Source organism: Salvelinus sp. IW2-2015, linkage group LG17 (genome assembly GCF_002910315.2).
Source record: "Salvelinus sp. IW2-2015 linkage group LG17, ASM291031v2, whole genome shotgun sequence".
NCBI lineage: Eukaryota > Metazoa > Chordata > Actinopteri > Salmoniformes > Salmonidae > Salvelinus > Salvelinus sp. IW2-2015.
This window is the reverse complement of record NC_036857.1, coordinates 14,333,130-14,357,223: the sequence shown is the minus strand read 5'-3', so window position 1 is coordinate 14,357,223 and position 24,094 is coordinate 14,333,130. Positions and strand designations below refer to the sequence as shown.

General features: G+C 42.8%; 2 protein-coding genes across 4 annotated transcripts in view; one reads left to right on the top strand and one right to left on the bottom strand.

Moving 5' to 3' along the window:
- Positions 1-6,080, top strand: part of LOC111977094 (oxysterol-binding protein-related protein 2) — a 31,408-nt gene extending 25,328 nt beyond the window's left edge. For all 3 annotated transcript variants that reach the window (XM_024006402.2, XM_024006398.2, XM_024006400.2), the window contains 5 exons: positions 2,534-2,657; positions 4,589-4,714; positions 4,804-4,927; positions 5,190-5,280; positions 5,407-6,080. In XM_024006402.2, the coding sequence (XP_023862170.1) occupies positions 2,534-2,657; positions 4,589-4,714; positions 4,804-4,927; positions 5,190-5,280; positions 5,407-5,509 (568 nt within the window). In that variant the 3' untranslated portion in view covers positions 5,510-6,080. The remainder of the gene's footprint in view (positions 1-2,533; positions 2,658-4,588; positions 4,715-4,803; positions 4,928-5,189; positions 5,281-5,406) is intronic.
- Positions 6,081-15,143: 9,063 nt separating this feature from the next.
- The window catches only part of bsna (bassoon presynaptic cytomatrix protein a), a 32,456-nt gene continuing 23,505 nt past the window's right edge, over positions 15,144-24,094 (bottom strand). Inside the window, exon 10 of the mRNA XM_024006662.2 lies at positions 15,144-15,462. The gene's annotated coding sequence lies outside the window, so the exon portion shown is untranslated. The remainder of the gene's footprint in view (positions 15,463-24,094) is intronic.

Genomic DNA, 24,094 nt, shown 5'->3' with positions numbered 1-24,094 from the left:
CTCGATGGTGCAGCTGTAGAACTTTTTGAGGATCTGGGGACTCATGCCAAATCTTTTCAGTCTCCTGAGGGGGAAAATGTGTTGTCGTGCCTTCTTCACGAATGTATTGGTGTATTTGGACCATGACAGTTTGTTGGTGGAACTTAACTCTTGACCCGCTCCACTTCAGCCCCGTCAATGTTAATGGGGGCCTGTTCGGCCCTCCTTTTCCTGTAGTCAATGATCAGCTCCTTTGTGTTGCTCACATTGAGGGAGAGGTTGTTGTCCTGGCACCACACTGCCAGGTCTCTGACCTCCCTATCGCCTGGCTCATCGTCGGGGATCAGGCCTACAACTGTTGTGTCGTCAACAAACGTATTRATGGTGTTGGAGTCGTGCTTGGCCTCGCAGTCGTGGGTGAACAGGGAGTAAAGGAGGGGACTAAGCACGCACCCCTAAGGGGACCCAGTGTTGAGGATCAGCGTGGCAATTTTGTTGCCTACCCTTACCACCTGGGGGCGGCCCATCAGGAAGTCCAGGATCCAGTTGCAGAGGGAGGTGTTTAGTCCCAGGWTCCTTAGCTTTGTGGGCACTATGGTGTTGAACGCTGAGCTGTAGTCAATGAACAGCATTCTCATGTAGGTGTTCCTTTTGTCCAGGTGGGAAAGGGCAGTGTTGTGTTCGATTGTGTCATCTTACAAAGCACTTCATGGCTACCGACGTGAGTGCTACGGGGTGGTAGTCATTTAGGCAGGTTACCGTCGCTTTCTTGGGCACAGGGGCTATGGTGGTCTGCTTGAAACGTGGGTATTACAGACTCGGTCAGGGAGAGGTTGGAAATGTCAGTGGAAGACACTTGCCAGTTTGTCCGCGCATGCTCTGAGTGCACGTTCATGTAATYCGTCTGGCCCCGCAGCCTTGAATGTTGACCTGTTTAAAGGTCTTCCTCACATCGGCTACGGTAAGCATGATCACACAGTCGTCCGGAAAACCTAGTGCTCTCATGCATGCTTCAGTGTTGCTTGCCTCGACGCAAGCATAAAATGCATTTAGCTCGTTTGGTAGGCTAGCGTCACTTGGAAGCTTGCGTCTGGGCTTCCCTTTGTAGTCCGTAATAGTTTGCAAGCCCTGCCACATCCAACGAGTGACAGAGCCGGTGTAGTAGGATTCAATCTTAGTCCTGTATTGACGCTTTGCCTGTTTGATGGTTAGTCTGAGGGCATAGCGGGATTTCTTATAAGCGTCCGGATTAGTGTCCCACTTCTTGAAAGCGGCAGCTCTAGCCTTTAGCTCGGTGCGGATGTTGCCTGTAATCCTTGGCTTCTGGTTGGGATATATACGTACGGTCACTGGACACRACGTCGTAGATGCACTTATTGATAAAGCCAGTGACTGAGGTGGTATACTCCTCAATACCATTGGATGTTTACGCTACAGCAAAACAGTCCTGTAGCATCCGTGTCATCTGACCTCTTCCGTATTGAGCGAGYCACTGTTACTTCCTGCTTTAGTTTTTGCTTGTAAGCAGGAATCAGGAGGATAGAATTATGGTCAGAGTTGCCAAATTGGGAGAGCTTTGTATGCGCCTCCGTGTGTGGAGTGAAGGTGGTCTAGATTTTTAATTTTTTAAAATTCTCTTTTCTCCTCTGGTTGCGCATGTGACATGCTAGTAGAAATGAGGTAAAACGGATTTAAGTTTGCCTGCATTAAAGTCCCCGGCCGCTAGGAGTGCCGCTTCTGGATGAGCATTTTCTTGTTTTCTTTTGGCCTTATACAGCTCAGCTCGTTAAGTGCGGTCTTAGTGCCAGCATCGGTTTGTGGTGGTGAATAGATGGCTATGAATAATATAGATGAAAACTGGATAGATAGAGGTCTACCGCTTATCATGAGGTACTCTTACTCGAGCAATACCTCGAGACTTTAATATTAGACATTGCGCCCCAGCTGTTACTGACAAATAGACCAGACATAGCTGCTCTGTCCTGCCAATGCACAGAAAACCCAGCCAGCTCTATATTATCTGCCACGACTCGGTGAAACATAAGATATTCGTTTTTAACGTCCCGTTGGTAGGATAGTCTCGATCGTATATCATCCAGCTTATTTTCCAGTGATTGCACATTGACCAATAGAACGGATGGTAAAGGCGGTTTACCCAGTCGCCGACGACGGCCCACTGAATTTCCGTCATTTCTTCACGCTAATAGCTAAATTAGGTACAAAATAAGTTACAAACAATGCAAAACATTTTTTTTTAATAGCACAGTTGGTTAGGAGCCCGTTAAACGGCAGCCTCCCCTCTGGCACGATTATCATCAAAATAGAAACACAGTGTTTTCGGTGAAAAATATTAACAACATTCCACCCATGAGTCAACTAGGTAATTTGACTGCAGGAAAGAGAGTGGTACCTTCCCGTGTCAAATGGTTTCGAAGCGTTTCTCCCTACTGAACTCGCCCCTGGTGGGTGACACACAATGATAACACGGCGTCATTCTCTGTCAGTGCTGCAGTATTTGGCTGCTGATGTCTCCTCCCCTCTCTGTCCCTGGCAGTAAAAAGAAGCATTGTGTGATCTATGGGAAGTGGACTGAGTGCATGTGGAGCGTGGACCCCCAGACATATGAGGCCAACAAGAAGGCTGAGAAGAAAGGAGACTCTAAGAAACCGAAGAGTCAGGTGAGTGAGTGTCTCACAACATGGGTGTCCTTTTCTAGGGTAAAGTTATTTTCAGTGCAGATTGGGCCTTGTAGTGTACATATTGTGTGTGTTTGTAATGTTTGTTGACTCATTGTAATACAACATTGACTTCTTTTGATAACTGTCCTCTGGTTTTGATTTCCTGATGATTCTGGCAGCATGCCATGATGTAATGTCAAGGTAAAAATGAGACAAGTAGTCTAGGTCTCTGTAGTAGTATGCATGTAGTATGTGTGGTGAACCGGTGAGAACAGTGTAGTTAATTTCATAGTGGATATGGTATATTCATGGTACATGAAGTAGACATACAGGGCATTGGGAAAGTATTCAGACCCCTTGACTTTTTCCACATTTTGTTACGTTACAGCCTTATTCTAAAATGGATTAAATTGTTTTCCCCCTCAATCTACACACATTAAACCATTATAACTAAGCAAAAAAATACGTTTTAAGAAATCTTTGCAAATGTATTATAAATAAACTGATATCACATTTACATAATTATTCAGACCCTTTACTCAGTACTTTGAAGCACCTTTGGCTGCAATTATCGCCTAGAGTCTTCTTGGGTATGATGCCGTAAGCTTGGCACACCTGTATTTAGGGAGTTTCTCCCATTCTTCTCTGCAGATCCTCTCAAGCTCTGTCAGGTTGGATGGGGAGCGTCGCAGCACAGCTATTTTCAGGTCTCTCCAGAGATGTTCGATCGGGTTCAAGTCCGGGCTCTGACTGGKCCACTCAAAGACATTCAGAGACTTGTCCCGAAGCCACTCCTGCGTTGTCTTGGCTGTGTGCTAGGGTCTTTGTCCTTTTGAAGGTGAATCTTTGCCACAGTCTGAGTGTTGAGGAGCAGGTTTTCATCAAGGATCTCTCTTTGTTCCGTTCATCTTTCCCTCGATCCTGACTAGTCTCCCAGTCCCTGCCGCTGAAAAATATCCCAACTGCATGATGCTGCCACCACCATGCTTCACCGTAGGGATGATGCCAGGTTTCCTCCAGACGTGACGCTTGGCACTCAGGCCAAAGAGTTCAATTATGGTTTCATCAGACCAGAGAATCCTGTTTCTCATGGTCCRAGAGTCCTTTAGGTGCCATAAAGGCCTGATTGGTGAAGTTCTGCAGAAATGGTTGTCCTTCTGGAAGGTTCTCCCATCTCCAGTGGAACTCTGGAGCTCTGTCAGTGACTATTGGTTTCTTGGTCACCTCCCTGACCAAGGTCCTTCTCCCCCGTTTGCTCAGTTTAGCTGGGTGGCTGTAGGAAGAGTCTTTGTTCCAAACTTCTTCCATTTAAGAATGATGGAGGCCACTGTGTTCTTGGGGACCTTCGATGCTTTCTGGTACCCTTCCCCAGATCTGTGCCTCGACACAATCCTGTCTCGGACCTCAAGGCTTGGTTTTTGCTCTKAAATGCACTGTCAACTGTGGGACCTTATATAGACAGGTTTGTGCCTTTCCAAATCATGTCCAATCAATTGAATTTACCACAGGTGGACTCCAATCAAGTTGTAGAAACATCTGACGGATGATCAATGGAAGTCTCATAGCAATACTTATGTAATTAAGGTTCTGTTTTTTTATTTGTAAAACATTTTCAGAAATGTCTAAACCTGTTTTTGCTTTGTCATTATGGGGTATTGTGTATAGATTGATGAGGGGGGGGGGGATTATTTAATCCAGTTTAGAAAATAAGGCTGTAACGTAACAAAATGTGGGAAAGGTCAAGGGGTCTGAATACTTTCATAATGCCCTGTATCCCTTGCTGAAGTCATTTCTGATTTTAGTGCTTTATTCAGAAGGAAAATACACATCTCATTTGATTTTTGTAAGCATTGCTAGTTTTATATAGACTTGCATACACGTGTGTGTGTGTGTGTGTGTGTGTGTGTGTGTGTGTGTGTGTGTGTGTGTAGGAGGAGCCTGAGAGGGCAGACAACGATGATGCAGATGACATGCCTGAGGTCCAGGAGACCGTAGCTATGATCCCTGGCAGCACCCTGCTCTGGAGGATATCATCACGACCCCAACACTCTGCTAAGGTAACACACACACAGCTTAGCGTATAACCCAACAGCTTACACACACACATACATTTTGGTATTAATTATGTATAATCTTATTTTTACAGATGTATAACTTCACTAACTTTGCCATGTTGCTGAATGAGCTGGAGCCTGGCATGCAGGACCGCCTGGCCCCCACAGACTGCCGCCTGCGGCCCGACATCAGAGCCATGGAGAACGGAGACATGGGTAATGAAGTTTTTCTATTACATCCCCACACCCTACATGATGCTGCCCTCTACCGTTCCTTTGGGGTGGTACATTCACATGTCTTTTTTGTGTTCAGATTCCATTGTTGTTTTTTGAGAGGGGTTAAGTATGTCAGTGCATGCCACATATCCACACAGCCAAAGTATTAGAGGCTGGTTTATTGAAACTAGTGTTAAGGTTGTGTATCAGCTTCTAAGTACAGAATAGGTCATTTTAAGATCCACTGTTCTTGTATGTGCAGATGAAGCCAGTCGAGAGAAGGAGAGGCTGGAGGAGAAACAGAGGTCGGCGCGGAAAGACCGTTCCAAGGACGAGGAGGAATGGTCCACTAGGTGACAACTGAGTGTCCTCACATTTCAAGATTTGTATTTATTCATATGACGTACTTGTAGAACATAAAGGTCAATGGTGTTATATCATTGAAAGTAAACCATAATAACCATTATCGTGTCTTCCAGATGGTTCCAGTCAGGCACAAACCCCTACACGTCATCCCAGGACTGGCTCTACACAGGGGGCTACTTCGATAGAAATTACTCTGACCTCCCTGTTATCTACTGATCCAGGTGGACTCCATGGGAACACCCACCAACATCCCCTCAGCCTCACTTTCACTCCTGCCAGTCCACTGACACTCTCCTGTTCTAAGCACCACACAGTCTCCCATTGGAACTCTGAAGTGGCGATAGACACGTGTTATACAAGGAGAGGCTATGTGTTGTTAACACGACCCTCCCCCGTCTTCTAACAGTTATGGAACAAACAGTCAATGGTGAAATCAGGAATGTGAATGTGCCTTTGATCATTGGAGGCATCAAAGGTGAAAGCAGAAAGGAACTGAGACTGTAGGAGACTGTGTTTTGTTCCTGAACAGGAGTGCTTTGTGGGTACCTCTCCCCTTCCTCCCTATCAGACCTGGGTCGAATACCTATTTAAAATATTGGAAATATTTTAGTTTGTTTTAACTTGCTTTGCATGGCGAGTTTGCACATTTGGGACTATTCCTTTGGTCCCATTGTGCCTGACAAAATAAACCAAGCGCACCTGGACTATTCCAACCAGGTTTCCCTCCCCCTATACAGTGTTGGAAAGTATGGGAAGTAGAAAAGGACTCAAGTTGAAGTGAAAGTCACCCAGTAAAATACTACTTAAGTCAAAGTAATTGTTTTTAAATATACTGAACTATCAAAGGTAATTGTAATTGCTAAAATATACTTAAGTATCAAAAGTTAAAGTATAAATCATTTCAAATTCCTTATGTTAAGCAAATCAGATGGCACCATTTTCTTTTTTTATTATGGGTAGCCAGGGGCACACTCCAACACTCACACATCATTTACAAACAAAGCGTTTGTGTTTAGTGAGTCAGCCAGATCAAAGGCAGTAGGGATGACCAGGGATGTTCTCTTGATAAATGTGTGAATTGGACCATTTTCCTGTCATTCAAAATGTAGTACTTTTGGGTGTCAGGGAAAATGTATGAAGTAAAAAGTACATTATTTTCTTTAGGAATGTAGTGAAGTAGAAGTTGTAAAAAATATAAATAGTAAAGAACAGATACCCCCAAAATGACTTAGGGAGTACTTTAAAGTATTTTTGCTGAAGTACTTTATACCACTGCCCCTATATACGTCCAGAGGTTGAGCTTCTCATCACTACCTGTCACGTAATGTAAGTTATATGTATAGATAAGAGTAATGACCATTTGCTGTATAGGCCAATCACACACGTATCTATCCACATTGGCCAGTGCGCAGTCTGTGAATACAGACCGTCAGTCAGTCAGTTAGTCATTCCCCCAGCCCAAAATATTCCTCTCTTATGCTTCTGCATGGCTATTGGCTCGCTAGCTAACAGCGTTAGTGACCCCTAGCTTTGTGGCAGTAGCCTACAGTACATTCAGCTCCCACTGTTTACCTAGTTAGTCAACTTAGAGTGTTAAAGTAATCATGAGTCATGAAAATAACAATTGCGGGTAGTAAGATTATAAGAAGAGTAATTTGTCTGTTTGCGAGTGTGTATACATTTGTAGTGATTTGTACAGAATCTGAAGCCATATGGTTCCTTTTAACTACAKGTATGACTGGCGCGGGGTGGTTTGCTGTTCAGTCATTGGCTATGATTAAATGAATTGATTATTGTAACATGATAACGCATGTAAGGTATACATGTATGCAAATACCTACTTTATCAAATATAGCTAGCTAATCGCCGTAAAACTGTCCTACCACTTCAAAGTGGATCTGGAATTGATGGGATTATAACCGATTTACAGTAGAAGTCATTGTATAATATTATCAGCTTCCCTTGTTGCCTTCCTTGTGTTAGGAACTCTGTAGCTTTCTAACCACACATCACCAATCTCTTTTATAATGGTCAGCCATTATGTGTAAGTTCTTATTTATAACAGACTGGCATCAAATCATTTTTTAACAGAAATATAATATATTTTGGGGGATTAATGTACAGTTAATTGTACTGTGGTAAACATTACATTGAAGCCTTGTAGATTAAGCCTACATGCATGAATCAAAGTGTAAACCAATGTGCTTCTGCTCTGGAGGTCTTTTAAAAGCAGCAAACAACTTTAGTGTCTGTTTAGTAAAACATGCCATGTTGACCATTGGGAATGCTGTTCACACTTCATGGGAATCCAAACGGAATCTCTTGAAGTGAATCGTAGGGGGATTCAGTTTGGTTTCCCAGGATCCACTTCATTCCCTGCACTACAAACTGGCCTACTCTCCTGAACCACACTGTGCATTTGAAATGACTGCCAAAATCTATGCATCCAACCAATAGCGCTGAGTGTCTCGGCGTACTTTTACATGTATAGTAACACACATACTTTAGTTTTGTCACCGGCAGCCAAACCCACATTTAGATGACCGTCTTGTCAGCTTGTTTGACTGTAGATGAACCCAAAGTGATTGTGTGAATTTGGTCTGTGGATCACCATGGTAGTCTGTAAGAAAGTATTATAAAGATGAATTCCCAGCTTAGAGCAATTTGATCTTGACTGAATATTGCTTTCACAAATGTCTTAGTTTTTGTGGAATTGCTGGTGRTTGGAGAAATGGGCAACACAATGTGGCAAAAAGACATGACAAACCAAGAAGCCTTTGATCATGTCTTATCTTGATTGATAGTTTTYCCCCCATGGTTATACTTAGTGCCTGAATTTTTAAGGCCTAGATTCAGTCAGACCAAGCGTTAACCGGCGATGGCCGACACCCACATAGCTGATGTTTTGGTGGCGTCTGAGGTGTAACTGCGTTGGCGCAGCTGCTCTTGTGATCATTGTCACGWAGCCACACCCATCCCCCTCGTGTTAGAAATTCAGAATGAGAATGTGTAGGCTATATAGAAATAATGACACTCAAATAGAAATTTATTTAACAAAAAGTACGATTTCGATAAGCCTAATTCGGCTATATTTCACATTCCAGTGTTTTGAACTTGTAAACATAGCTGCATGGGATTTCTCTTAATGTGACTCCATGCAGCCAATGGCAAGGTCCGCATTAGGTATAATGCCAGTAGGCACTTGTGGATTTGACAGTTCTCACGCAGTTCCACCTCCAACAACACCAAAACAACCACGATACGGATGTCGGGTAAAGCGGATCTAGTTGAACAGAGCCCTAAGTAAACAGATTTTCCTGTATTTCATTTATTTTTTACCTGTATTTCATTTAATATTTAAGATGTTTTTAGTTTTATCAGTCAAATGTTTTTGACATATGTTTTTCAAACCCATCTCTATGCTGTGCTTCATTGTCAGTAACACTTTGAAATGTTTAGGTCTCAGCAGACGTGTATGTACAGGAAATGTATGTAAAACAGATCACACTGCTTCTGGTTGTATCTACACACTTCATCACTGTTTCATCAAATGCTAATTTGTTAACTAGCATCTTAAGATTAATGTACCAACATTAAAAAAGTAGATTTTTTATCTTGCTTTGTGTGTGTGTTGTCATAATAATAGCTTATATAAGTTGCGTTTTTAACATTTTGAAAATCCTCTTGATTGTCGTTGTCAATGTAAATATATGTTCTTCTGCCCTGTGTCTCAGATGTTTAGTACAGTAGAATCACAAGCCAATAGCATATTTCATGCAATTGATTTATTAGTATTTAAACAAACTTTTGGGGATAACATTATTCCAGATGTTTGATTTTAAAGTGGAAGTTTTAGTGGGTAATTTCTGTCATTTGGGCAGCTTGCAAGTTTATGAGAAAAATCTAATGAAATCATATAGTTTAACTACAGTACATGCTTTTTTTCTTAAAGAAAATATTGTTGGACATTGTGGTTTTTAATTAGAAGTTCAGTTAGGGCTGGATTCAATCTGTGTTGCGGAAGAAACCCGCGTTATAGCTTGATTTAAATTTAAAGGCAATGTTCGCGAATACTGCATTCAGGGTTAACGCTGTATGTCGGCTCAATCGGAAATGACCTTTACATWTTTGYGCGGATCTTCCGCGATACGGTTTGAATCCAGACCTTTTATTCTTAGTTTTTTTCATATGAAAAATGATGATTCATGGTGGTAAAGTATGGAGGAATGGTGGTAAAGTATAGAGGAATGGTGGTAAAGTATGGAGGAATGGTGTAAAGTATAGAGAATGGTGGTAAAGTATGGAGGAATGGTGGTAAAGTATGGAGGAATGGTGGTAAAGTATGGAGGAATGGTGGTAAAGTATAGGGGAATGGTGGTAGTATGGGGAATGATGGTAAAGTATGGACGAATGGTGGTAAGTATGGAGGAATGGTGGTAAGTATAGAGTAAGAGATGTTAAGTATGGAGGATTGGTGGTAAAGTATGGAGGAATGGTGGTAAAGTATGGAGGAAAGGAAAGCTTTTCTCAAAAGATATGGCCGGTATGATTTTTATGGACTCACTCCATACTGTAATATTTATACTGTACACCACCAGCTCAGGCTGACAGTGTGTGCGTTTGTCTATGGAGAAGCAGCAGAAACGGTGACCATGATAAGCGTTCTCTCACTCATAAGCCCTGTTTATACCTGCCGCTAACATGCATCCTTTGTCCTGATCCTGTCCACATTTACAGAAATATGTCTATACGTTGTATTAAAATGGGCCTCATATCTATCTGCATTGTGACCATATCTCCTGGCCCCTCCCTGTATGCGAATTATTTAAATKTTCTATCTTTTCAACAAACAAAAAAATGATGTTACATTAATGCCATAAGTCATTGKTGCCACCTGTCAATGATTTTAGAAGGTGGGATAATTATGATTTAAATGGTTTTTCTGTCCAGATCCGTCTAGGCTGTGTTTACACAGGCAGCCCAATTCTGATATTATTTCCATTAATTGGTCTTTTGGCCAATCACATATCTTTTCACATCAGATCTTTTTCAATTTGTGAAAAAAAKATCAGAATTTGGCTTCCTGTGTAAACGCAGCCTATTGTGCCTGACTACCTCCGGAGGTGGTGAGGAAGATCTGATCACAATGCAGCTTTTAATCATCTACACCGGTCTGAAAATATGGGCACAATCAGGACAAAGGATGCAAGTTAAGAGAGCTATATAGAATGCTCACTATAATGATCTGAATGTATTGCTTGTAATTCTAGAAAGATTACTACAGACAACAGTATTTTTTTGTATTTCTCTTTTATTCTTTTCCTGATTGAAATGTATTGTAAGGTCATTATTTCATTCATCACATTACATGACATGATGCACCAAGTCTACTACAACTGTTTACAGGAATACACTGAAACATACACAAGGTTTTCAAATGGATACATGAAGTATAGCTCATTGCACTTACAACAGTGAATGTAACATCTTATTCATTTAGGGTCTGTCTTTATTTTCTGTTGCTTTTTTCAATTAGATGTTCTTTTTTACAAACCTCCATCCAKTTAATGGAAGCCAGGATATCCCTTTTGAGGAAGGTGTTTTTTCTTCTCGTTTACAAACACAACATGTATAGAAACTCTACACAGACCAATATGTTTCAGAATACAACTTTTTGTTTTTAATTCAACAGTCTGCACAAGCCAGCCACATACACAATGCTTTTTTGTCATTTTTATTCACAAAAGCACAAGTTTGGCAAGGTCAGCCTGCGTGGCTTTCAATGCCTGTGATAGTGTTTAGTATGACATTTACATGTTGTACAGAGCAGTCTATGACCCTGACTGGTATTTACAGTGAATATGTCTGCCTGCCTGTCAGATGTAAGGAGAGGCTTTATGCTGCATTAGCTCATGCACTTGTTACTTTTCACTAAGGTGAAAGATGACTGCTCCCTGATGTTTGAAAAATAGTTTTTGTAGCTTTTTTTCCGGCATTCCCTTGTCTGTCACCCTATTCTGTTCATCCATAGTAATGTCCTGTTGTTGTTCACTGTGCATAGCCATCCACAATGACCCACAGCAAGGGCAGATAGTCGCAGTTGCTATGCTACTTTAAAAGCACAATTTTTGGTTGACGTAAAAAAAAGACGTGTGTTTTATTTGTCCCTGGCAAAATRCAGTGGTCCAAAACCCATGCAATCCAGAGTAGATTTAGGACTGGATGGGACAGTAATAAGATGGCTTTCTTGATTGACCAGTATTGTAATAATAAGCCCTTACTACTATGCATATTAACGTCCCATTTCATTTCACCACGGTGCATTTTGTGTGTGCTTTCCTGAGGCAAAGTGATTGAACACAGTTACAAACTATTTGGAACATAAACAAGTCATAATTGGATTTTGATCAGTATTGGTTCTCTTCTTTTTTTACAATGTCATTATTATCTCTATCTCATTTACATATCTGATCATCCATTCACTGACAGTGACTATCTGTCACTAGTTTGTTCTAACCGCCTGTGAGGTGCTTTMCATGCCAGTCTTATCTACTGTAAGGAGGCCTTTGTAACAGTAGGACAATATTGATATGATCATCATTCTATTCCATGAATTTCATAGGGATTTCACCAGTGTACCAATGACTATCTGTATGATACAATAATATTTGTGTATAGATATTCCATTAAAGGATGCTATAAAAAATAACTCCACTTTTTTACATTGAAATAATCACCCATACTTGAAACAGCAGTTACTGTACCGAGTGAGTTGTGGGTTAAGGGATTTTCACACTAAAGCCTTTCAAGCCAAATTAATGGTGAGTGGGTATAGCCTACAATGGTTTTCGGTGGGCTCACTGAAAGGAAACAAGCTCTGTCGTGCCAGCAGCCTCCCATCAACGTTCAAACTTCTGGAATATCATAGTATGTTAATAGGTAGTGGCAGTGTACACACACCAGGTCATTCCCTTCGATCATGAAAAGTGCCTGTCATTTCTCAAATATGTGTTATATATATTTATCATATAGTATTTGTTTTACATATTTATATAATTTATATAKTTAATCTCTTCATATAATTGGCTTAAGTCTTTAGCAGCTTCAGTCTATTCTATGGAATAACAAGTGCACAAACTAGCAGCCAAATATTGGAATCCATGGCCGTCCAACAAAAATGGGGTCTTCAGCACTGTACGTACAAGACCATTCGCTGTACCCAGCAACCCATGCTTGAAGCAATAAGATGGCAGACTTTATTGACACTATTCTGCATTGAAAATGGCACCTTATTCCCTATAGCCAGCCTATAGTACTCTAACTGGAATAGTGTGCCATTTTAGGGTGCCTATGTAGTTAACCAGTTGGCAACCGGTTCCAATTTTCAGTGAAGGGACTGAAACATGCCACTAAAAAGAAATGTAAAAAAACGTTGAATCAAATTCCTGACGTACACATATTGTAGCTATTTACAAACAAGTAAATCTATTTTTGTAGCAGGAATGCTAAAAGGAAGCWGTATTTGTCTCAGCCATGACAATGATAGTGGTATTCAGTTTCTTCCCTATATTTCCCCCAAATGATTCATTGCATAGAACGTTTGAAATGTAAAAGTTGCCGTCGACCACACACTTGTTTTATTTGCCAGATAATGGTTTGTTTTTTAGTAGGATGGTGAGAAACACACGCATACAGTACTCACAAACATCAGGAACGTAACGATACAGAAGTGACTGTTACTGAGGTTTTGCCAGAGCATGCTTGATTCCAGCAACCACAGAAAGAGAAAGAGAATATACATCATGTTTGGGCTCCCATCAGTGGGCCTCTAGCGTCTGAGTGTATCACCAGTAACACTACTACACACGCTGCACTGCAAAGAACAGCAGGAAGAACACTGACCTGAGAGGTTTCCGTGACAATCGTCAACATTTTGGGGTTTGCAGTTTGGTCGCAAAAACAAAGACAAAAAACTGAACCAACTGTGCTGACACTTCAGTGTCTAATCCACCAAACACCTTTTGCTACCTCGCACATAACTCATACATCACTGTTGCCCGCAGCCATATGTGATTGTGTGCAGAGTAGGTGTCTCTCCAGTCTAACATCCTCAGTCTGTTTGAAACACATAGCCAATATGTACTACATGTCTGTAAGGTGTTTCTCTTTCCCCTGTGATGGTGTTTTGGATGTTAAAAGTCTGTAGTAAGCCAGAAAACATGAAAACCCAATGATTATGACAGTCAACAAAAGAATGCTAAAGTACTTCAAGTCAGATACAATGGTGATTTGCACTGGTTTGTATTCAGTGCCTCTCTGCTGTCTTGCAGTGCTCACGTATCATAATGGGCAGATATGATATGCCTTGACTCGGCAGTACCAAACTACCAGACTGGATTTACAAGGTTGTATTTATTAGAGAACTCCGTAGCAATACGTTTTGCAACAGAAAACAAAAACGAGCATTTCTTATTGGACAATTTCAGGTAGTCCCTCCCTGCTTGTCAGTTTTTTATTTTGTTTGGTGCCTAATGAATACAACCCAGGTGTGGCCCTGTTAAGATGTGATAGCAGAATATCGCACAGAGGCAACACATTCCTGACTAAAGATTTGTAAAATAACACAAGACTGTGCTCTTTACTGACTTTCTTCCACATACTATTGCTTTTTCATTATTAATAACCATAAATAAATTACGTAATCAATGATTATGGCAAACATAAACACAAAAATGTATGAGAAAATACACAATATAAAGGATTACAAATTTAAAAGTGAAACAAAATCCCAAAATATAAATTAATCTCACAGCCAGTGTTCCAGCGGACATCATTATTACATAAAAAAGTCTGCAATTAAAATAAGCTTTATGGACAGAACATGGAGTAAAAAAATAAGATGTAACTTTACTCTAAATAAAAAAGAATGGAAGGATTAAGGCGAATCCACTATCCTGTAACAGAAAATCAGGCAAATACAGAACGAGAACAAAAAACTGAGTCGTAAAAAAAACAACCACCAGAGACCCAAACGTTGTGGGAAGGTTCAGAAACACCAGGAACCCAAACGTTCTGGGGATGTTTTTTCTTATTAATGTCTTTACAATGGCTAAAAAACAAACCTGGCCACATTCGGCTCTCATGGTGCAATCGAAACCTCCCGAATGATGATTCTCCCATCCTGTGGCCAGATTCAGTGTTGTGTCCTCCTCGTCTTCTTTTGGATACATTTTTACTATAATTTTTTATTATTATTATTATTATTAACCAATGTCTTATGGCCTCTGTAACTGAAATGGTGAACAGTGTAAGGTCTTGGATATAAAGTTCCATGCATTTCCGAATCCTAAATCCACAATACACTTCTTAGACACATCGCAAGAGAGGAAAAAAATGAAACTAACGAGTCAGCATAAAAAAAAAACTGGGCCTTTTTCCATTCTGGAATGTAGAGAAAAAAACTGAGCAAACTGTGGAGACTTCCTCCTAGCTTCTGTCAACCTAGTCATCCTTATTGTCTTTTCTTCTTCTTTCCTAAATGATCAGCATCCAAATTAAACAGGAGGTCTTTAGTACCAGAAAAACCTGTTCTTCTCTTTTCTTTTTCAGAGATGAGAGGAGAGTGTGTCTGTGTGTTTTTTAATCTGAGCACAGGCTTACGGAATCAAGGATCCTACCATGCCACCACGGCCATGTCTGTTACGAACCCCAGCAGGCAGCAGCACAACAGCCCACAGACTAGAGGATAGCATCATTAGCGTGTTGCGGGGTCACAGTACTACGGCCCCTTTCCATGCTCCTATAGATGTCTCTTATACACATCTAGATGTGTATAAGAGACAGGGACTAGAGGATAGCATCATTAGCGTGTTGCGGGGTCACAGTACTACGGCCCCTTTCCATGCTCCTATAGAGCAGCTGGGTGGAGTATTCCTTAGTATAGAGCCCATTCCCCAAAGGATAATGGCTGTTTGGGAGGTGATGGTTCTTGAGGAGACATCCTGGTGGTGAAGACCCAGATAGTGGCAGGGATCAGGCTCTCTATCCAGCTAGCCTCTCTCTGGAGGGATCCTCAGGGCTTGTGATGGCTTAGGTGTTCAGGGGGGCTCAGGTGTCAGTGTCCTTGTTCTTTGGCTGGGGGCATTGCAGTCTGGGGGCCTCAAACCGTTCTGGAGAAGGAAAACAAAGTCAGGTGACTAGTTTTCTATGAGTAGCTCACGACAGGCTAAATGACAGAGTAAATAAATAAAATGGACCCCCAATGAATAACAGAGGAACAAATCACTGATGTCATTCTGTGGCGATGAGATTTCTAAATCAACCCTTCCATTACAATGCACATGTGACCACAAGATTAGAACAGAGTGAAATTCTATGATTCAACAATAGATGGCAGAAGAAAAGCAGGACTGAACTGTACACTGTACTGAGGTCTGTGCAGGTTATGTAATTATACTGCATCTCCATGACATTACACTCAATTTATCCTCAGTGAAACGTATTTAACAAAATAGTAACAGTAATAATCAGTGAATATTGTGATTATAAGCGCATGGAAGCCTGTCGTCTCTCACTGAATCTGGCATAAACACTGCAGAACACTCCATTTCACAGATATAGAGTAGCTTGATGCAAGATGGTCTACGGTACATGAGAGTTCGTTCATTCAGTTAGCAGCACCAATGTCTGTATGTGAGAATGCTATGCTGACAGAGACAGACAGACTGGGGCTGTGGTCACATGAGGCGGTTATTCATCATGACATGGCCGGCTGCACCACCTTGCCCTACAGACGCAACATGGGTCTCTGTCTCAGGCAGCACACTGCCATTGCTGACAACTGAACCTGATGGATATACAGTATGTTATCGAAGTATAACGGATCAGTTACACACTCGTTTCAAATGAATCATCTCTAGGAGAAAATCAACCACGCTTAAATGTATTAGTAGGGAGACATTATGTTAGCTTCAGGAACATCTTTACTAAGATAACAACATGACGCTAGACTGTACATCTCTCTTCCTCTCTCTCTCTCTCTCTCTCTCTCTCTCTCTCTTCTCTCTCTCTCTCTCTCTCTCTCTCTCTCTCTCTCTCTCTCTCTCACTGTGGTAGAAGGAAGCCTCTGTGAGCATAGTGGTCAATTCATAAATGTTTGTGTGTGTGTGTTCCTGTATGTGCCAATGTGTGTGTTCCTGTATTTACAGTATGTGTGTTTCTGTACACGTGTGTGTGTTTCTGTACACGTGTGTGTTGTGGTGTGTTGTGTGTGTGTGTGTGTGTGTGTGTGTGTGTGTGTGTGTGTGTGTGTGTGTGAGATTCTGTATGTAGGTCTTAGTAGATGTCAGGTGATCCACACAGTCCAAAAACAGCCATGCTATCTTCAGTAATGCTATCTTCAATATCTTAAGCACTAGGGGTCTGTTCAGGTGTCACGTTACAGGAAGTTCAGATATCAGATAGAAACATATTGTTTGGAACAGACATCATTAACTGACAGGGAGAACAGGGAATGCGTTAGCTGTATTCATTACATCTCTATCTCAGTGAATACAGCCCAGGTCCCCCTGTGACCTCGTGACCTCACTAGGCACCATGGGAGAGCAGGGCTCAGATGTCACCAAGGTACAGTGCTGCTCTGCTCTGCCTAATCTGCTCTACAGTCCACTTGTGATAACTGCTCTTTGGATGAGTGCAAACTATGTCTAAGTGCAATAAAGTTTTCTAGTCTCAATTCAACATGCAACTACACATAGACAACTACCCACACAGACAGGTGGGAAAAGGCAACCTAAGTATGGTTCTCAATCAGAGACAACGATAGACAGCTGCCTCTGATTGAGAACCACACCCGGCCAAACACACAGAAATACAAATCATAGAAAAAGGAACAAAGAATGCCCACCCAAATCACACCCTGACCAAACCAAAATTGAGACATAAAAAGCTTTCTACGGTCAGGGCGTGACACAAGCAGTTGCATTTATCAGGACTCAACTATTCTCCAGAAGAGCTGATCATGTAAACTTGGCACAGATACAGGGTCTGATTACCACCGATCTGATCTTCAAAATGAACAACTTCACAACAAAATGAAAACCAATCAGGAACGCTCTCTTCTAAACAACCATAAAGTCTCTCTGATCGCTGTCACAAAGATAAACAAATACTGCTGTTGCACTGTTTTCTCCTCCATTATGTCACTGTGTGTTTTGTGTGTTCTGGTTTCATCGCTCTAGCCTTGGGCCTAGTCAATTACTCTGGCATTTTCAATGTAGGAAAGCAATCATGCACTACTACTGCATGATGTGAAGTCTATTAGGCACCATAGGAGGGGAGGATGTGAAGGTAGAGAGAGAAGGAGGTAGAGAGAAGAGGAGGAAGAGTTATAGACAAGAGAAGGAGGAGGAGGAGGTGGTAGAGAGAAGAAGAGGCAGAGAGAAGAAGAGGAGGTGGTAGAGTGAAAAGGAGGAGGAGGTAGAGAGAAGAGGAGGAGGTAGAGAGAGGAGAAGGTAGAGAAAAGAGGAGGAGGCGGGGGTAGAAAGAGGAGAAGGTAGTATGTTATGTGGTGGAGCATAGTCCCTGGTTGAACTCCAGTTAAAACTGCTGCTAGAACTAGTGGTGTATTTGACATGGTTACTTGACCAAACAGGTCAACTATAGCCAACTGCACATTTAGTGGAGGAACAGTGAGGAGTTGAGAGGTCTATAGTCTATACTGTATGTTGGCTGGGGAGGGGGGAAGAAGGGGTCCCAGGGGAGGTTGATGGATACACGATCTTATGGCAAACATTACCCTGTCACTGAACCTCATATCCATCCACGGATACTGTTACTGGCCAAAGAGCCTATCTATAACCAGAGAGCGTGCTGTCTGTTCTCTGTGAATATGATCAATCCAGTTCATAACCGGATAACTGGTTGCATTATTAAAAACAGGGGCCTAGCCAGAAGGTAACAATACCCTAACTATACATGTTTGAGGGTAGAGCATTTTGTGTCTTCTAATGCTTTGTGATATAAAAGGACTGCAGTTGAGCCACAAGAGAAGTCTGCTGTTCAGTTACAAACAGACACCAGCGCAAACAGATACTAGCATCAAATCGGTTGTTTTCTACAATCTCTATAAACTGGTAAAAGAGGTACAAGATAACAAATGGTGCTAACTGCCAAAAACAATGATACAATGCCATAGACAAGTGTAGGTAGAATTTGCCCTAGATGCTATCTCTAATAAAAAATAATATATTAATGTGCTTTATATTAACCCTCTGAGGTAAGATCAACACTCTTCATGAGGGTTGTATTACATACATTGGACATTGAGCCCTTCTCACTCTTCTCTAGTCCTGGTTTCCCATTGAAACATGACCTGGAGCTGGCAGTTCCACTGCCTGTATTGCTGTCACAGTAGTATGGCTGTTACTCATGCAGAGGCTGACAGAGAGCCAAGGGGTCAAGGGTCAGTGTTCATGGCATGGTTAGCACAAGGTGCAGTATTGTTTTGCTGTAAACAGGATAGGCCTACTATATGCAAGCAATAGCAGGAGCGACTTAACTGCAACATATTATGGAGATTTATCTAATATCTACCTTTGCTGTGACCTAAACCTTTACCATAACATCACTTCATAATTGACTATAATGGTAAATAATGCTAATTGTTTTGTTATGATTATTGAGTCATTAGTGTATTACTAAGCTATACACCGTCCTTCCTTATCTAATCTAAGTTGTGTTCGATGTGTCTGTGTGCATTACTTACTGTCTGGCCGGCCAGAGAAATCAGCATTGTTTCTCTCCCATTGTGTGCATAGACCTGGTACATGCAGCATCCATTGATTCCTGTCCTCATTGGCTGAATGAGAGTGGGAAAAACCTAAATCAATCAATCTTGAGCTGGTCGATCATGTCAGGTTTTCTCATCTTTTCCAGTTGTATTTTAAAATGCTGCAACTTGAAATATACACTGTATGTGTTTACAAGTTCAGCATCATTTATGTTTTTAAGTATTACACTAAAATAAAGCCACTTTATGAAGTAGTTTTCTATGTAGTTTTCTGAAAATGAGGGAGCTTTCTGCAGAAAATTGAGATTTTGGACTCACCAGTGCACTCAGATATCTTCTCTTGGTCGCTGTATTTCTCCCTCCCTCCCTCTCTCTCTCTCTCTCTCTCTCACAGTAAAACAAAGCGGGGTCTTCCTAGGTTTTTCTGGTACGAAGCCTCACGACATCCTCCATAACATTTACAGACACCTGAAATCACAACGACGGTGAGTCACCTACTGTTACTTACTGAGGTGAGCTGTCATGCTGTTATAAAATCCTAGTTCAGGACTCAGGAGAGACACTCAAACCTGCACAAGTGCACTTAAGACCTCCAAAAATGGCACAAAGTGGTTTGGGGAGAGAACCGAACCACCCCACACACAGTGGGGAAAGGAATATCATGCGGTACAGTGGTTCTGTCTATAGCCGAGCACACTGTCATCTCCCAGGCTGTGTTAAGGCTTTTCTACTCGGTAGTGCCAGGTGAACACTTACCCTCATCTCAACACTCACACAACGAGGTAACTTCTTGCCGAAACCGGAGATAGCTGATGGATGAAGATGACACAATGGAGGAAGATAGATAGACAAATGGATAAACAGAGAGAGAGACGACAGGTGTGATTAAGCACATTTTAACAAATTTTAAAAAATGCATTAGAGTCTGAGTAAAAACATGGAGTCTGACTCCAGCAGGGCACCTTCCCTAGTTTTCCTGCTGCCTCCGCAGGGTTTCCTGGTAGGACCTTGGAGAGGAGACTCTCCCCTCCATCCCAGGTTGACCCGCTGCCGCGCTCCCAATGCACCGGTCTAGGGGCGGCTTGAGCCTGCAGGATGGAGGAGAGGGGAGGAAGAGGAGAGGGATGATGATTAGAAAGACATTCTTTATAATCAGTTGATGCCATACTCTGTTTTCGTGCTACACTATCACAACAGTCTGAAGCCAGTGGTATTTATCAGGAGATGATGCATCAGATTTACACTCACCTCAAAAGGCCACACAGGTTTACACACTGACTCTGAACCCTGGTGTCTATTTCCACAACACAACTGTCTATGCAGCTGTCAGTGAGGTGAAGGTGATGGGACTGTATAGAACTATAGAGCATGTGAACACAGACCCAATTGAGACTGACATGGAAATGAACCTTCCTCTCTGTTTCCCTGAGTTAAGATTATACATCAGCTTCCCAGGGCCTTCTCAGGATTATCGATGTGATTAAACAGAACCCATGATACCTGATTACGTAACACTCTGATCGTTTGCATGTGTGCGTCTTGTCTGTCTGTTCTGTCTGTCTGTCTGTCTGTCTGTCTGTCTGTCTGTCTGTCTGTCTGTCTGTCTGTCTGTCTGTCTGTCTGTCTGTCTGTCTGTCTGTCTGTCTGTCTGTCTGTCCTGTCTGTCGTCTGTCTGTCTGTCTGTCTGTCTGTCTGTCTGTCTGTCTGTCTGTCTGTCTGTCTGTCTGTCTGTCTGTCTGTCTGTCTGTCTGTCTGTCTGTCTGTCTGTCTGTCTGTCTGTCTGTCTGTCTGTCTGTCTGTCTGTCTGTCTGTCTGTCTGTCCTGTCTGGTCTGTCTGTATCTGTCTGTCTGTTCTGTCTGTCTGTCCTGTCTGTCTGTCTGTCTGTCTGTCTGTCTGTCTGTTGTCTGTCTGTCTGTTGTCTGTCTGTCTGTTTCTGTCTGTTGTCTGTCGGTGTCTGTCTGTCTGGTCTGTCTGTCTGTCTGTCTGTCTGTCTGTCTGTCTGTTGTCTGTCTGTCTGTCTGTCTGTCTGTCTGTCTGTCTGTTCTGTCTGTCTGTCTGTCTGTTGTCTGTCTGTCTGTCTGTCTGTCTGTCTGTCTGTCTGTCTGTCTGGTCTGTCTGTCTGTCTGTCTGTCTGTCTGTCTGTCTGTCTGTCTGTCTGTCTGTCTGTCTGTCTGTCTGTCTGTCTGTCTGTCTGTTCTGTCTGTCTGTCTGTCTGTCTCTGTCTGTCTGTCTGTCTGTCTGTCTGCTGTCTCGTCTGTCTGTCTGTCGCAAGGGTGTCAATCTCGTCCCAAGTAGGGCCTGAGTGTCTGCAGGTTTTGTTTTCCTTTCAATTAAGACCTAGACAACCAGGTGAGGCGAGTTCCTTACTCAATTAGTGACCTTAAATTCATCAATCAGTGCAGGGAGGAACGAGAAAACCTGCAACACTCGGCCTCTTGGACTGAGTTTGACACATGTTCTAATGCTAGGAGAGTACAAGTGTACTAATCCTCTCAGTGAAATGTTCAGTGTGTGGAGCAGCAGCAGTGTGGATGCAGGCAGGGATACTTTACCTATTCTGTGAGTGGGGGTTGAGGTGTTTTTGGCAGGCTGGGCCGCCCCTCCTATGACAGCTTTGGCCCCCTATGGCAGTCACAGGGGGTGTGTTTGCGACAGTGCCTGTTGGAAGAGAGAGACGAGGCAGATGAGGAACACGATGGTTGAAGTTGGCAAACTGACTGTATACCATTTATTCTGTTCTGATGGCAGATATAAGATTACCCTTATATCATGGCGACCCTGCTGTAATATCCCATGCAAAACTTCATTTGAACAGACATATTGAGAATGATGAGTATTAGCAATTAGCAAGAGATCGTTTCCTCCCTGCCAACACAACCAGCTGTGCATCTAAACGTGCATGTGAATTACAAACTGGGAATATGATCTCTGTAACGGGTTATTGGGAAAAATATAACGTATCTAATTAGCTTAGCAATTGTGGACGTTTGACAAATAATCACACATGATCTGTTTTGGCATTCACTCTACCTGTGAATGGATGCAATGCTCACAATTTAGCCTTTTAAATCAATGATTTTGAATCACTCAATGGCCCATTCAGAGAGAACAGGCACCGTAGACAGTTCAAATCAATGTGGGACAGGATGAATGTGAATTAATATGATTTCCTGACAACTGCATTCCATTTCACATAATAATAATCATACAAACTCTGTGTCCAATCTTCCCACTGTTTGTCCACCTGCCTGTATTCTCCCTCTGATTTCCATAATGCCTCAATATAAGTGGTCAAAAATCCCTAAAGATGTATATAAAATCTGACCAATACCAAGTAATGTCGTCAGTATAGGCTACAGCATAAAGATCCTAGAATTCCTATAATACAGGAATTTCTATGGGCTACAGTAGAGCATTATATGTAAAACACAACACATAGTCGAAAGACTTTACACATTGTATAGTTGGTGTATATTACAAACAAAGGTGCCTGTATCAGAGACATAACAAAACAAAGGGAATGGAAGGATTGAGAAGATTTGCAGCGGAAGACATTTTGGGGGATGAATCTCTCTCCTCCATTTGAGTGGAATAGACAGAGGCTGTTACACTGCCACTATCTACAGCCACAGTGCTAATCACAATACTAGATAAGGTCTTCCAAAGGGTTTCACACACTGAAATAAAACTCCTCTCAGAGTGATGTGCTAGGCCTTATCAGAGAGACAGAGGAGAGAGGGGGTGGAAGAGGGAGATGGAGAGAGCAAGATAGAAATGGGGGATGGTAGAAGAGAAGAGGAAGAGGAGAGGGGAGAAGAGCAACCAAACACCTCTAATGATGTCAATGCGTTAAATATACTACAATACATTTTACAGTGATTTACATTATATATCATACATTTCCAATCTCAGTGACTGACTGTATACACAGTTGTATGTACTAATCCAAATCCTGTACTCACCAGTTGGTGGCAGTTGCTGCCCAGTGCGCTACGCCTGTGGCATGGCGACTGGCCTGAAGGACCAAGCTGCCAGGCATTGCCTGTAGACCCTGCTGGGCTTTGGCCGGGCCCAGGGCTGCTGGCCCCAGGAGTGGGTGCCTCGAGGGATGGTGCCTTCTATGTCCGTGCGCGAGGTCTGGGGCTGCTGCTGCAGCTGGGTGCGTTTGGCTGGTTGCAGGCCGTTGTGGGAGGTAGGACCTGTCCCTGGAGCCAGGAGGCACTGGTGGGCCTGCAGTCAGAGTGCCCTGGCCTGGAGGTAGAGGAAGTGTAGCCTGGAACGGTCCTGCTGCTTTCCTGGAGGAAGTCCGCCCATCGTGAGAGGCTGGGATTGGTGGAGGCGGCCCTGGCTGTGGTGGTGGCCCGAGGGGTCCTGGAGTAGTCTGACGAGTGATACCCCCCTGGGAGCGGGTGTCGCCCCCTCTTTCGACGAGGACACTGGCGGGAGTCGTGGCGCATGGACGGGTCTTTGGATGGCTTGGAGGAGCGAGCGGAGCGGGGCCGTCCGAGTGGCGGACGTAGAGGAGTGTTCCGGAGCTGCGCTAGCGTGGGGCGCGTGGTCCGCGAGAGGAGGAGTGACGGGCTTGCCTACTTCCGTCCTGGGCAAGGTCTCTCTGTGGGCTCCTCGTAGTGTGGTAAGGTGTGCTTGAGTGGCGGCTGCGAGCCGACGAGAGTGGCCTCCACATGGTAGACGGGGCCGGAGCGCAGGTCCTGGGCGTTCCTAAACCAGTTGTTCCTCTTGGCGCAAAGATTGAGGCTTTGGATAACCAGAGCAGATCAAGTCATCTCCAAGTCCCGCGGCGACAGAGGCATGCAGACTGAGGCCATGCAAAAGAAGAACGGGAAGGAGAGAAAAAAAAGAAGAGAGGTGATATTTTACACCCATGCATTTTATGAAACGGCAATAAAAAGACAACAATGTAAAACACTGATAAGTTAATCACCAACAAGTAAACAAACTAACTTTTTTACAAACAAACCCAAACATGGTGTAAAAGAAAATGATGCACCTC